This window comes from Conger conger, chromosome 15, assembly GCF_963514075.1.
Source record: "Conger conger chromosome 15, fConCon1.1, whole genome shotgun sequence".
Lineage (NCBI taxonomy): Eukaryota > Metazoa > Chordata > Actinopteri > Anguilliformes > Congridae > Conger > Conger conger.
Window position 1 is genome coordinate 4,679,007 of NC_083774.1, and position 14,893 is coordinate 4,693,899.

At 49.2% G+C, this 14,893-nt stretch overlaps 1 protein-coding gene across 1 annotated transcript in view; it reads right to left on the reverse strand.

Moving 5' to 3' along the window:
* ldlrad3 (low density lipoprotein receptor class A domain containing 3) overlaps positions 1 to 14,893 on the reverse strand; it is an 85,752-nt gene that overhangs the window by 29,754 nt on the left and 41,105 nt on the right. The window contains exon 3 of the mRNA XM_061222567.1: positions 3,161 to 3,286. Coding sequence (XP_061078551.1) covers positions 3,161 to 3,286 — 126 coding nt within the window. The remainder of the gene's footprint in view (positions 1 to 3,160; positions 3,287 to 14,893) is intronic.

The following is a 14,893-nucleotide window of genomic DNA, read 5'->3' on the forward strand; positions in this document are numbered from 1 at the left end:
GCGGTGGACGTGGGATAATATACTGGCATGTTTGCTTGTCGCCTTTGTCCCAGCCTTTGCAGGAAACACAAGCAGGAATTCTCCTGGTGGAAGATGCCCTGAACACTCAGCGCAGATACACGGCACAATGGCAGAGTGAGATTCTGGAGCCGGATTTCCTATGGGGCCCACGCAGCGTGCTCCATTTTAGGGCAATTATTGAAATGCCAGCGCGGTGCCCTTTTAAGAACACATGGCCCTGTTCTGGGCTGAGAGGAGAGGAGAACACAGCCTCAGGCCCGGAGGAGAAGCTCACTATGTCAGACAGCTGGTCTGGTCCTGTGCTGTGTGTGTGTGTGTGTGTGTGCTGTGTGGGTGTGCTCTGTGTGGTGTGTGGTGTGTGGTGTGTGTGGTGTGTGGTGTGTGTGTGTGTGTGTGTGGTGTGTGTGTGTGAGCGTGGTGTGTGTGTGTGGTGTGTGTGTGTGTGTGTGTGTGGTGTGTGTGTGTGTGTGTGTGTTGTGTGGTGGGTGTGGTGTGTGGTGTGTATGTGTGTATGTGTGTGTGGTGTGTGCATGTGTGTGTGTGTGGTGTGAGCAGTGTGTGGTGTGTGGTGTGTGGTGTGAGCAGTGTGTGGTGTGCGTGTGTGTGTGTGTGTGTGTGTGTGTGTGCGCGTGTGGTGTGTGTGTGTGTGCGTGTGGTGTGTGGTGTGTGTGTGTGAGCAGTGTGTGGTGTGTGGTGTGAGCAGTGTGTGTGTGTGTGTGTGTGTGTGTGTGTGCGTGTGGTGTGTGGTGTGTGTGTGTGTGTGTGTGTGTGTGCGTGTGGTGTGTGTGTGTGTGTGTGGGAGTGCGTGTGCGTGTGGTGTGTGGTGTGTGTGTGTGTGTGTGTGTGAGCAGTGTGTGGTGTGAGCAGTGTGTGTGTGCGTGTGTGTGTGTGTGTGCGTGTGGTGTGTGGTGTGTGTGTGTGTGTGTGTGTGTGTGTGTGTGGAGTGTGCTGTCAAAAAAAGAGGTTATCAGAGGAAAGGGACAGAAGCATGGTAATCCAACATTCACGTAAAAACACGTCAAGTCAACCTCAACAACTATTTTAGTCTTATATTTCTTACTACTTTTCTTTTGCTAAATAAGACAACAATAAAACAGTTTGATTTCCCAATGGGCTAAGAACATTTCACTTGTCACAAGCAGAAACTTAAACAAGCAAGTATTTTCTACTTGAGAGAAAAAAAATGTCTGATTACGAGACCGAAACACTTGTTAAGACTGACTTTTTGCAATTTAAATTTTTCATTCTTATTTTACATATTCCAATCTCATCCAGAAATTATAAATTTTCTCCCGGTTGCATTCTTCAGTCCGGCAAGATGGCAGTGCCCTCCCTCTGTTAATCGGAGAGGAGAGAGAGCCTGGAATATCACACGCTCGCCAATGAAAAACACGCTCTCGGCCGATGCGTCTAATCACCTCGCCGTACAACAGCTGAACCCCTCTAGTCAGCCGTTAACGAGGAGCTCCTGACAACGTCTCACACCGAGAATTACTGCACTGGCCTGCTCTGCCAACCAATGAGAAACTGATTGATTGCTTTTTCAAAAAAACATTTTCATTGACTTTATTTGATAATCATCAAAAATGCCAGAGGAAGCCCAAGCTAAAAAAAAAAACTCAAGGGGAACAGGAGAAAAACAGAAAGCTCATTTCCATCGTGGTTCTTTAATTAAGATAGGAGAGAGTATTGCATTTCAGTGCATCCATTTAATTATCTTCATTTCAAGTGAGTAGATTACAGGTGCAGATTACATTCAGTGCCAAGCAAACACGGAGTGCTGCTAGTGCTCTAGACACAGGCTAGCCTCCCTGGGCAACACGGAGAACAATGCAGCACCACCCTGTTGGCCTGCCTGCATTTGGCACCGATACAGGATTGTGGTGCACATCCACACACTAGAACAAGGCCTCGGCAGGATAAAGTATGCGGTGGCCCTGATACAACTCCCTTTCAAACCCGGCCATATTCAGTGGAACACGCTTCGTGAAAAACAACCCCCCCAAAAAAGAAATCCCTCATGGATACCTGTCGAGTTTCTTCTGTTTAAATAGACTGACTGTATTTGCAGCGTGTCACACTGAGTCTCCAGAGTTCTTATTATGAATTTATTCTGCCGAATTTGGAATCATGAACTGTCCCTCAACCAGTCCTGTACACGCAGCCTGTAGTGTAGTGGTTAAGGTAAATGACTGGGACACGCAAGGTTGGTGGTTCTAATCCCGGTGTAGCCTTATGCAGTCTTATCGCTCTGGAGAAGAGGGTCTGCCAAATGCCAATAATCTAATATAATGTAATGTATACGAGACGCACTGCGAGCTGTGCACTCCTCCACGGTTCTCCCAGTGACCCACAGATCACTGTCCACACTGCACGCTACAGAGCAGCACATTACATTACATTATTGGCATTTGGCAGATGCTCTTATCCACAGCGACATACAGTTGATTAGACTAAGCAGGAGACAATCCTCCCCTGGAGCAATGCAGGGTTAAGGGCCTTGCTCAAGGGCCCAACGGCTGTGCGGATCTTATTGTGGCTACACCGGGATTAGAACCACCGACCTTGCGGGTCTCAGTCATTCACCTTAACCACTACAGCACAGGGCCAGCGGGGCTGACCTGCGGGTAACCTGAGGAACACTGTTAGTGCTGGTAGGGACTAATACAGTGGCAATCGAGGAACCTGAGCTGGCTTAAATCCACCCCATTCCTCGTGGGACAAAGCCACCTGTGTCCTGATCGAGCAGATTCCCAATCACACCATAGGTCGGGGTTCGAATTACAGGGGTAGCCAGGGGGAGCTCAGCCCTGCACCCCCCCAAAAAAGAGAGAGACCTGAGCCCCCCTGGAGGCAATCTCTGATTGCAATATCAGCCCCCCCCCGGCAAAAGCCAGAGTGTAACTGGAACCCTGGTATAGCCCAAGCTCAAACCTGCCATCTCTCGACCATTTGGCCCAGGCTTAAAGCAGCAATGTCTGTCTGACCTACAAGCCCCAGCCTTTACCTACCGAGCCATACTGGAAGCTAAGCCCCGGGAGAGCTCACTCACATGACCCTGACATACTTTCACTTCCTGTCACATGACCCCATCTACTTCCGGGTCACACAAGCCCCCCCCCGCTTCCGGGTCACTCACTGCAGTTCTGCTCGTCGCTGCGGTCGGGGCAGTCGTCGAACCCGTTGCAGCGGAAGCGGCCGATGATGCAGTGGATCCCGTTGGCGCAGGCGAAGAACGTGGGGGCGCACTTCGACTTGACTTTGGCTGCACAGAGGGAGAGAGAGAGAGAGAGAGAGAGAGAGACTGTGAGAAGCTGTCCCCATAAGACTGCCATTTACCTGATCCGAGTGTGCGTGTGTGCGTGTGTGTGTATGTGTGTGAGTGTGAGAGAGAGTATGTGTGTGCATGAGTGTGTGCATCTGTGTGTGTGAGTGTGTGTGTTTGTGCAAGTCTGTGAGTGTGTGCAAATTTGTGCACATCAGGTTTGGTCATCAGTCCAGCTATTTGTAAGTCACTCTGAATAAGGGCCTCAGCTGAATGCCTACATGTAGACCAAATGTAACGGTTAATGTTAACGCACAGGCCTCCATCAATACGGAATGCAATTTCTCTGAGGGTTCAATAAGGACGAGACGTTTTGTGAATTGACAGGAGAGCAAAATAATAACTTATTGACCACAGCACGCTAATTTACAGCGCAGAGCATCACTTGCCACGGCGCACTGACCCATCCCAGCGAGGGGATCAGAAATAAACAGAGGGAATAGATACCAGAAAATAATTAATGGCTGCACGTAAAAAAAAACCAATGTACAATTTGTTCAACGGCATTTTGACACAAACAAATTCATATCCGGAATGAAATCTGACAACAAATCAATAGGGATACGGCATAAATAATTATCTGCCAATTCTAATGAGTACTAAAAGCTGTCACTGTCTGGTGCTGCAGGAGATGGCTCTATCAGAAAGCATTTGCATAGTAGGCCTTTACGAAGAGCGAGCTGCTCCAAAGGTCACATCTACAGCCCGCTCCGAAGGCGTGGAGCAGCAGACCCCACCCCTGTTCCTGGACACCTAAATGTTGAAATGTTGTTTTCATTTAAAGCCCAATTTGGCACACCTGATTTTACAAATGAGCAGCTCAATGTGATCTCCAGCTGTTGAGTGAGGTGCGCTGTGTTAGGGTTGGAGTGAAAGCCTACAGGACAGTAGATCTCCAGGAACAGGGTTGGGGGATCACTGGAGTAGAGGGAATGGACCAATAAAAAGCATCCATATTTTTAACACAGTTTATTATGGGGGTGTCTCGGTGGTGCAGCCTGTAGAGCACTGACCGCATGCTCATTGCGAGCCGCGACGTCGGCGGTTCGAATCCGACCGTCCGACATTTGTCGCATGTCTTCCCCTCTCTCTCACTCCCATTCTTCCTGTCTCTCTATACTATACTGTCCAAAAGCTGAAAAAAGGCCAAAAAAAATCTAAAAAAAAAAAAAAAAAATTATGACTGTGTGGCAATCGAGTCAGGACACACCCAGCTTTACATGTAATCCGTTATGTCCAGAGCCCCAGGCACCCACGCATGAAACACGCCATGCCCAATTTCAGAATGTGCATTTAGCCCTTTGAGGAGAAGATTTTTTTTTTTTTTGAATGTTTTTGCAGAGTACAAAAATTCTAGAACTCCTTTGCTTACAATTACCAGTAGTCATTGTGACATCAACATTAGAATGTTCAGTGAGGAATATTATCATCACATATAGATGTGATCTCACATGGTGAAGGGGTTAATGTTGGGGTACAAACGTACACACTGACAACTGACTCTTCAGTTTCTCTACACTTCTACACCTGCACACACTGAAAATACCCAATCTATAATTAACGTACTGCAAATTCCGTGGTGAGCCATTTCGGAATTTGAAAGTTAACTTTGAGTGTGTATCTCAAGTCTGAATGGTAATCTTTGAGCCTATGCTGCACGCATACAAACATGGCAGTGAGCACATCAACAACACTATGTGCCATTCCACGGCAATTTTAGCTAGCCAGCCTCGCCTATCCTAGCATAGCATTCAACCGTCTCCAAGACAACGACAGAGTGACAGCACAGAGCATGCCCAGACGGCAGAAGATTTGGGACGCGTCAATAACATTCTCCACATCAAATGACGGCCAAACCCCCCCAACCCCCCACCCCCCCACCCCCCTAAGTGTACCCAGGAAACCTCGGTGGTTGGGTAAAGGCTCTCTCTTCCACAACAGCTCATCTGGCACGGCGGCCAGTTTCGAGATCAGGCTGCTATATTTCTCCCGAGGCGGTAGACACGGAGGAGTTGGCCAGATCACAGCTTGGCATCGCCAGAGAACGTTCTGTCTCCTGATAAGTAATACCCCCCCCCCCCCCCTGCCCTGCCCCCCCGCCCCCCCACCAGTAAAAAAGGGCAGTTACAGGGCTGTTTTACGAGCTCCTTCAAGTCGGCTGCACTGAGGAGAAAATAATTCTCCTCGCTGGTCTTTGAAGAGCTCTTTCGGAGAGGAGATGTAATCCCCAAATGCACTGCCTGTGTGAGAGGTGAGGTCTGGGGAGGGGGGGGCTTGTTTATTCCACAACAAGGTTTATAGAACACTGTGTACGGGAGATCACATTTAAAGACCGCATTGTAACACAAAAAAAAAAAAAAAAATGGATATGGCTTGGAGCTACAATCGACTAAAAGTGCAGATAAAAACAGCCTTATGTGGAGGTGATAATGGAAATGCACTTCTTCACAAAATGCACTTTTTTTTTTTTGCTTACCATGACACAATAATAACATGTTCTGTTTATCAGAGAACCTATGCACCCTCCTTAAACAACTTACAAATGAGAATTCATACTAAGAACATGTTATGAATTTGAAGTAGGCCTTTGCAGGGAGAGGGCATGCAGAAACACACTGTATTACAGGCTACGGCAATCAAACAATCCACCCTCCCCTGCATACCAACAGATCTCTGCCTCATTGTCACACTTTGAAATTCATATTACGGGTTATTTAATGGAGACCGCAGAGAGGAAGTTCACCGACCGGCCATACTAACACCACCGTGTGACCTCCGTAGGTCCCCAATCCAGGTGCTTTATACAATGATCACAACGCGTAGCCATGCTTTTTGGCAACGAAACGAATCAAGCTTAATTAAACGTGGAGAGTTATGGATATGAGGACGTTTGTGAGAGGGTTGCCTTGTGTCAAACCTCACTTGTTTATTTATTTCAGTGTGAATATATCTCTGTGTTCGGTCTCACCGTGTTGAATCAATTAATCAGCCTTCGTCCTCTCCTCTAAACACAGGCTGCTCTGACCTCACAGCCCGCCAACAAACTCACACATACGCAACACGCACAAATACACACACACACACACACACACACACTCTCACAAATGAACTGAGACAAACACACACACATGCGCGCACAAACACAGACACTAACACACAGTCATATTCTCACACAGGCACACACACACAAACAGACACAGACCATCTCTCTCTCTCTCCCTCCCTCTCTCACACACACACACACACACACACGCTTGCATGAGCACACACACACACACACACACACAGTCATATTCTCACACACGCACACACACAGACATCTCTTTGTATCTCTTTCTCTCTCTTTGCCTCCCTCGTTCAAATCCATGCCAAGTTTCTCTTTCTTCCCCCCCCCCCCCCCCAGTCGAAATAAGCAGTTGTTGACAAAACAAGGCTTGCCCTTTAGTCCGTTTTGAATAGCCTCCAAACACAGTCCCAGCGTTCGGCCATTTTCTTATTTATCAAAGAGGACGGGCCAGGCCACAGCACAAGTGCAGACTGCAGGTAGACCCAAGAGCGGTCACGCCCGATTAGACCCAAACCCAACGCCCCAATGTGCTCCTCGTTCATCAGAACGGACCGCGGGGAGGAACGTATGAACGAGCACAGAGAGAGGAGTGTTGCTGCCGCTCCTCCACCCAGCTTCCTCCAAGCGAGCGTGGCTCGTTCGCAATGTGTTTTCTGTTAAAAAGAAAATGTCTGAACACTGGCCAGGCGTATTATTTTTAGCTTTAATTAAACACTTTTGATTTTTTCCCTTTTCAAGAGGAGCTGTGTCAGAGACGCTTTGGACCAAAGCTGGGAGAAACACTTTTACTGCCGGTGCTGGGCACAGTGGGAGAGATGAGATTTATTTCTGCATTAACCCTTTCACAGGCGCCCTACATCCCTGGAGCTGTTTCTTTAACGTTAAACGTAAGACTGTTTGAACCTTCCTGCGTACTTCTGAACACCACGGCATGGTAACATTAGATAACATTACAGGCATTGAGCAGACGTCCTTACCCAGGGAGACTTACACAGCTTTTGCATTTTTATATCCATTTACAGGCAGACACATATGGTTAAGTACCTCACTCAAAGCTACAATGGCAGACGTTTACCTGGGAATTAAAGCTGCAACTTTTAGATTGCAAGGCCACCTCCCCCCTCCCTATTAAACTACAGTCCTCCACAGTCCCATAATCCCCGTGCAGAGCGAGAGCCAGAGCGGGCGTGCCAAGGACACGGCGTTGTCGTGGCGACACGCGTGCAGGTATAGCGGACTGATGAATTGCGGGGGGAGGTGAGCCGCGCAGCGCGTTCGTCGTCAGAGAGGATGGCCTGACCTTGCCGAGCGTCTCAGAGGGAGGGGAAATCGATACGTAATGGAGGAGGGAAGAACGGGAGAAAGCACACAGGTGCCGAGAACCGGGCGGAGGCAGGGCGATCAAACTAATCGATGGGAGGGATCTCAAAAGCCCGGGCCGGGTCCCGCCGTCGTATAATTCAATTCTCAGCCAGCGCCGCTTCTAAGGCGACTAAATCTCGCCCAGGATCGCGTTAATATAATCCTTTGATCGGCTCAATTGGTGTTCGGGGCGAGAGGGATTCGGCCGGAGGAACACATCTATCTGTGTACGCGCGAAACGCCGATTGTACAATATCAGGGAATATGTCCCCCCACGTATTAGCGGCGGCGTCTGGAAAACGGATTCGCTTAGCCGCACCGGCGTTAAAAGCGGCGGCCCTGCGCGATTGCGTGCTGCCTCGCTGCAATATTAATAACGGGCCCTCACATCTCTTAATAGCCTTGTTTCAAGAGAGCGGCGGGAAGAAGGGCGCTGAGCGCGAGACGTTTTCATCCCCCCTCTTCGTGCCGAAGTTCCCGCTTTTCGCGCGGCGGCGACTAATTGCGAGGCGCTCTGATTTTTAAACTTTTGTAACCGAAGGAGCCGAGACGCCATCAATATTTCATGGCCGCTCTCCGCGCGGCTTCAATTAGGCCAGCGCATTGATCAGCCAGACGTTTACCGTCTGAACCTCCGACGGCTGATCCCAATTAAGAGCCTCTTCTTTTCTGTCGGGGTCTCACCACTGCACCACACTGCACCACAGAGGCTTAGCAGATACCAGACCGTGGGGCCCATCCACACACTGGAACAGAGCCTTAACAGATACCAGACCGTGGGGCCCATCCACACACTGGAACAGACCCTTAACAGATACCAGACCATGGGGCCCATCCACACACTGGAACAGAGCCTTAACAGATACCAGACCATGGGGCCCATCCACACACTGGAACAGAGCCTTAACAGATACCAGACCATGGGGCCCATCCACACACTGGAACAGAGGCTTAACAGATACCAGACCATGGGGCCCATCCACACACTGGAACAGAGTCTTAATGGATATCAGATCATGGGGTCCATCCAAGCACTGGATCCTTGGCTGAGAGTGTGAATTTCAGTGCAAGCGATGTCCACGTCTTCCTGAATTACTCATTTCAGCTGTGAGTGAAATACGCTCCCCCTGAAAGAACCTGACAGAGACTGCTTTACAATTCTGCAATATTACAGTCTCTCCCCCAGGAGGAGGGGGGGGGGGCACTGTCTCTGCCCCAGTTATATTTCTAAAAATGATTCTGCTAAAACAAGCAAAAAAAAAAAAAAAAAAACTCAAAACAAAGCAAATGAAGAAAAACAAAAACAGCAAACGTATCCCAGATGGTTTGATGAAAAATGCACAAAACAGTCCAGGTCTGCAAGGCATATGAGCTCCCTGCATAATTAATCAGAGGTCAACGGGTCACAAAACTTGGCCAGATAAAAGCAACATGGCAGCCAAATTTGGCCAGTACAAAGCAAACTGCCTGTAAATCAACTGTACCGCATAGAGCACTGAATCACCGCATGTATACTTTTCTGACCGTAATACACACACACACACACACACACACACACACACACACACACTCCCAATGTGAATGAGATGACAGTGTGTTCTGCCAAGATTAGTGTGTCACGGAACACGTCTTCTCTTCTCTGACGCCAGTGAACCGAGTCACAACAGGTTTCTTGTGCTCAGTCTTGGCACCTGTCCTGATCTGACCTGAGAAGGAAGTGCAGCATGAAGGTATCTTCAAGGTCTGGAGCTTTCCGCAAATAAAGAAATAAACACGCGAACGTGTTCCTCCTCGAATTAGGAACGCAAATAAACCCGGGCTGAAAACAAACGTTAATAAATGAGGGCCATAATAAACCATGCACGCCGTGAGCCACGGATTATAAAAACAATCACAATCAGGACTTTTTCTAGTGCTGCAAGAAAATACGTTTTAATAGTTTGAAATCTTCTCATGATGTGAGAAGTAAATGGTAAATGGTTGGCATTTATATAGCACCTTTATCCAAAGCGCTGTACAATTGATGCTTCTCATTCACCCATTCATACACACACTCACAAACCAACGGCGCTTGGCTGCCATGCAAGGCACCGACCAGCTCGTCAGGAGCATTTGGGGGCTAGGTGTCTTGCTCAGGGACACTTGGACACAGCCCGGGCAGGGGATCGAACCGGCAACCCTCCGACTGCCAGGCGACTGCTCTTACTGCCTGAGCCATGTTGCCATGCACGCTGTGAGCCACTGATTATAAAAAACAATCACAATCAGGACCTTTTCTAGTGAGCTCACCGAAAAAACGCATTTCCCACACAAACGTACCGCACGCTGACAGGCGACACACGTGGGGCTCGTAGTTGTACTATTTTGTCTCAATAAAGCCTTCAGTGCAAGCCTGTCATGGACTAGCCGGTGTTTTAGGTGGCGAAGGCAGTGATATCAGTCTGTCGAGCGTCGCTGAAAAAAACGTCTGTCTTCACTTTTTTAGTCTAGAAATGAGACTTAAAATCTTATTTCTTATCTCGAGTTGAAAATCGTAGCTTGTTTTAAGTTACTCTTCACTTGACAAGTGAGGTTTTACTTCCCCAGTGGCAAACTGCCTCACCGCACTGTCAATATCTTTGTCTTACATAGCAAAACAAAGGTAAGATTTTTAAGTCGAAATATCTGTTAAGACTTTATTTGAGTTTGTTGCAGTGTTTCTCCCGCAGCCCGCCGAACACATATCTGCTCACCGATCGCAGGACGGACCGCTGTCCAGGTGAACGAGAAGAGGCTACGTGCGTTACCTCCCGCACGGGCGGAGCACCTGCTCAGACCGCCATTCCGTGTGTACCCTCTCAGTTTACAGCAGGGTCATCCACACGCCGTGTTCTCAGGCCTGGACCGTGGCCGAGATTCACGCCTCGGGTCGCGTTTTTCTGTCCTTCCCTTTGTTTCACATCCACGCTGTTTCTGCGCGTTTGAAACGGCGGATTACACTACGCTTCTCAAGCCGCCGCGGAGCCGCCCACAGCCGGGCAGCGAGCCCCGCGGCTAACGCACACGCGCTAACGCGCACGCGCTCCTGCGACGCGCTCCCGCCACAAACGCTTTTATTTTGACACGGCGTCGCGTCCACGCCGTCTGTCATGAGACGACATCATCAGGGGACAGATGCGTCTCACACAGCTGCTGCTAATGTACACGCTCACTTACATTACAGTACATTACAGTACACTAACGTACATTACAGTACACTAACGTACACGCTCACTTACATTACAGTACATTACAGTACATTACAGTACACTAACGTACACGCTCATTTACATTACAGTACACTAAAGTACATTACACACACTCACTTGACAGATGCGCTTATCCAGAGAGACATACAGCAGTGGAGAAGATCAGTTTTACTCTCAGGAACACAGAAATGTGTCACAAAACAGGCACAGGCACAGAAACCCATTTACAGTCACTCAGTGCAATATTTACCCAAGCAATTTGTATTGCAACTAATGAAAGCGACATTAGACAGATAATCTATCTTTTCTCAGCTTTAACTGTGCCAGTATCCAAAAGGAAATCCAGAGAAAGAAAGAAAGAAAGATAAACAGAGAAGGTTTGTTAAAGGGGGTCAGGGGGGCAGGGAAACTCCTGGGCAGTGCCTTGGGGCTGTTCACAAAATGGTGACCCCGTGAACTCTCTCCATCTTACCGAACGTCCGCAGAGTACAGCAGGGGGAAGAGTTACAGACGCTCCGGTCACAGTCTGCTAACGACGCTGCTTAGACTCGGGTTGGTTAGCGCGGGTTCTACATCGATAAGGCCTTTACCAAACCAGCCATTCAGGTTCCCCACAGCCAGGATTCTCCACCACCCACACTCCCCTAGTCCTGTGTTCTCAGGCATGCTCCCTGATGGAAGGGACTGGGAGACTTTGTCGGATTCATTAAAAAACTGTCACAGAGATCTGCGGATCTTAGCGGCCATTTTGTGGGGATATCAGTTCTGCTGATCGCTCACGCTCATCACAGCGAGGATTCCTGGGATACGGACGGGAACGAAGGTGACCCCCCCCCACACCCCCCCCCCGACCTCTCTCGCACCCGAGCCCCCCCCCCCGCCCCCCCCCCAGGGGTTAATCTCCACGCTACAGAACACAACCCCCTCCAGCTCCCCCCTTTCAACACCCCCCCGCCCCAAAGATGTCCCCTGCAGGGGCTCAGAGATGGGCTCCTGACCCCGGCCTGCCAGCCAATCCGGCGAGAGAACAGGCTGCTGACCCCTGACCAGTCAGCCAATCCCCTTTATCCATTAATCCCTGTCAACAGCGTGGCTCCAGGCAGCCTGGGGCCCTTAAAACAAAGCAGGCAGGCGTGCCCTTCAGCCCACAGGTGAAGCAGAATGGACAGAGAGAGAGGGGGGGGGGGTGGGGGCGGGGGGAGAGAGTGAAAGAGCGAGAGCAAAATAGATGTGAGCATTCAGTTGAAGGCAAACTAATTATTTACATGACTGCTGCTGATGGTACTTTAGTTCAATTACCGAGGAAACAACAAACAAGATGGATGAAAAAAAAAAACATAAAGCAAAATAAATAAAAAACATGGTGCTCAAGAACGAGAGAACACCCTCTCCCCTCTCCGATCTCCCTCACTTCCCTCCCTCTCCTCTCCCCTCTCCCCTCTCCCTCTCCCCTCACCCCTCCCTCTCCTCTCCTCTCTCCCCTCTCCCCTCCCCTCTCCTCTCTCCCCCTCTCCCTTTAGGGTAAACAACCCCTGCCCTGAGTGACAGCACCGAGCCCAGACTGGAAAAACAGAGAAAACGCAATAAAAGAGAGGGAAAAAGAAAGAAAGACTGCAGTCTAGGATTGCACGGCTCCCTCTCTTGAACTTTTAAACTGGTTGCTATGGGAACAAGGGGCGGGCATGCAAACTCGACAGGGGCACCGCTGGGGATCCTGACGGAGACACAAAAGTGGGAGTGTGTGTGTGCGTGTCTGTGTGTGTGTGTAGTGTGTGTGTGTGTGCGTGCGTGTGCGTGTGTGTGAGAGAGAGTGTGTTGTGTTGTATGTGCTTCTGTGTGTGTCTGAAAGAGAATGTGTGTTTGGGAGTGAGTGCGTTATTGTGTGTGTGTGTATGTGTGAGAGTGTATATGTGTGTGTAATTTTGCGTGTGTCTGTATGTGCAAGTGTGGGTATGTGTTAAATGATGTGTGTGTGTGTCTGTATGTGTAAGTGTGTGTATGTGTAAGAGAATATGTGTTTGGGAGTGAGTGCGTGTTTGTGTGTACTGTGTTTCTGTGTTCATGTGTGTGACTGTGTGTATGTGTGCATAGAATGTGACAGTATCTCAGTGTGTGTGTTTGTGTGTGAGAGAGTGTGGCGTGTGAGAGTGTGCATGTGTGTATGCATGTGTGTGTGTGTGTGTGTGTGTGTAGCGTGTGCATGCGTGTGTTGTGTGTTGTGTGTGTGTGTGTGGTGTGTTGTGTTAAGGTCATGCATTTGAAAAAACACAATTAAAACTTTTTCTTCAAACAGCCCAGCCAAACAAGGGCAGAGTTAATGAGGCAGCAGAGAGCTTTTCATGTAAAGACTCTCTTACTCTCCCCCAGCGTCTGAAGTTCAGCACAAGGGGCTTCTCAGCCTTCCCTGTCACTAATTGTACAAAGCGTGACTGAGATGTTCACTGTCTGTACAACCCTGACAGTACAGAGGGGCAGAAACACAGCAAAGCTAATACTGATAGAAATAAAAATAAATAATAATAATAATGGTATTCTCACTGCTAAGTCCCACTAGTAAGCAAGGAATTTGATTACTTCGTAATCCTTACTATCCTAGAAGGATAATTGCACTTTACCGTTAAATGACTTGATTAAGTTCACCCAGTATAACAGGGTAGCCCACGACTGGACACCAACCATGAACACAGCCATTCTGGATCAGAACCTGCTGCAGCTCACCGGGTGCCCAACCAGGGAATCGAACCCATGACCTCCCGGCCCAGGTCTGACCCACCGTGGCGATTGGCTGCTGCAGCCTGTGTGTGATCTCCTCCTCGCCACATCTCTCACATCATATAAACACAGTCTCGCAACCTCACACACTCAGCGAAAACTAATTCATATCTGCAAACATATGAATGCGTTGGTTTTCTCTAGGTGTTGCCATGGCGAACAGGAGGACTCTGGTTGTGGGTGGAGGCTGGCTCCTGGCCTCATTGCTCCAGGAGCTCTGTGGGGTCATGGAGACGCTTTCACTGGGGAGTCTGTTTCTAAAACCGCTTACAGTCCAGCAGCTATCCCTGCTCGTCTCTCTCTCTCTCTCTCTCTCTCTCTCTCCACCCTCCCTCCCTCCCTCCCTCCCTCCACCCTCCCTCTTTTTCTCTCCCTCTCTCTCTCTCTACTCGCTCTCCCCCTCTCTCCCCCTACTCTCTCTCTCCGCTGTCTACTCTCTCTCTGTCCCTCTCCATCTCTCCCTCTCTGCTCACTCTCCCCTCCTCTCCTACTTTCTCTCTCTCTCTCCTCGCTCTCCCCCCTCTCTCCCCTACACTCTCCCTCCTGCTCTCTACTCTCTCTCTGTCTCTCTCCATCTCTCTGGCAGGTGGTGTGCATATATACGCGTGTGTGTGTGTGTGTGTGCGTGTGTGTGTGTGTGGCCCATGTTTTTATAGGGTAAGAGGATGAAGGGGTTTGGCCTCTTTTTGCCCTGTTTTTAAGTCTTTTGTAACTAGATGTTTCATAAAAGAACATCAAAAGTCTCTCTCTCTCCCTCCCTCCCCCCCTCTCTTTCTCTGCCCCGCCCGCTCTGTCTATGGGGGTTGTTTCGGTATGTTTTTTTGCTGTTTATGTTTTAGAGCAATGTCCCAATAAAGGGGCTAAAAATTTAAATCTCTCTCACTCTCCCTCCCCCGTTTATCTCCTGGGGTGATTGAAGGAGCACATTCGACAGGGACATGACCTCACATTTACAGTCCGGTAACTGCTTGTAATGAGCCCCCCCCCCCCCCCCACCCCGCCCCGCCCCTCCTCAGCCCCCGACAAACAGATAATACAAGATCCTGCGAGAGATTCGAAGCGAGATTCTCGCTAATAGAAAATAAATAAATAAATCTCAAATAGACTAGGACAATTTCC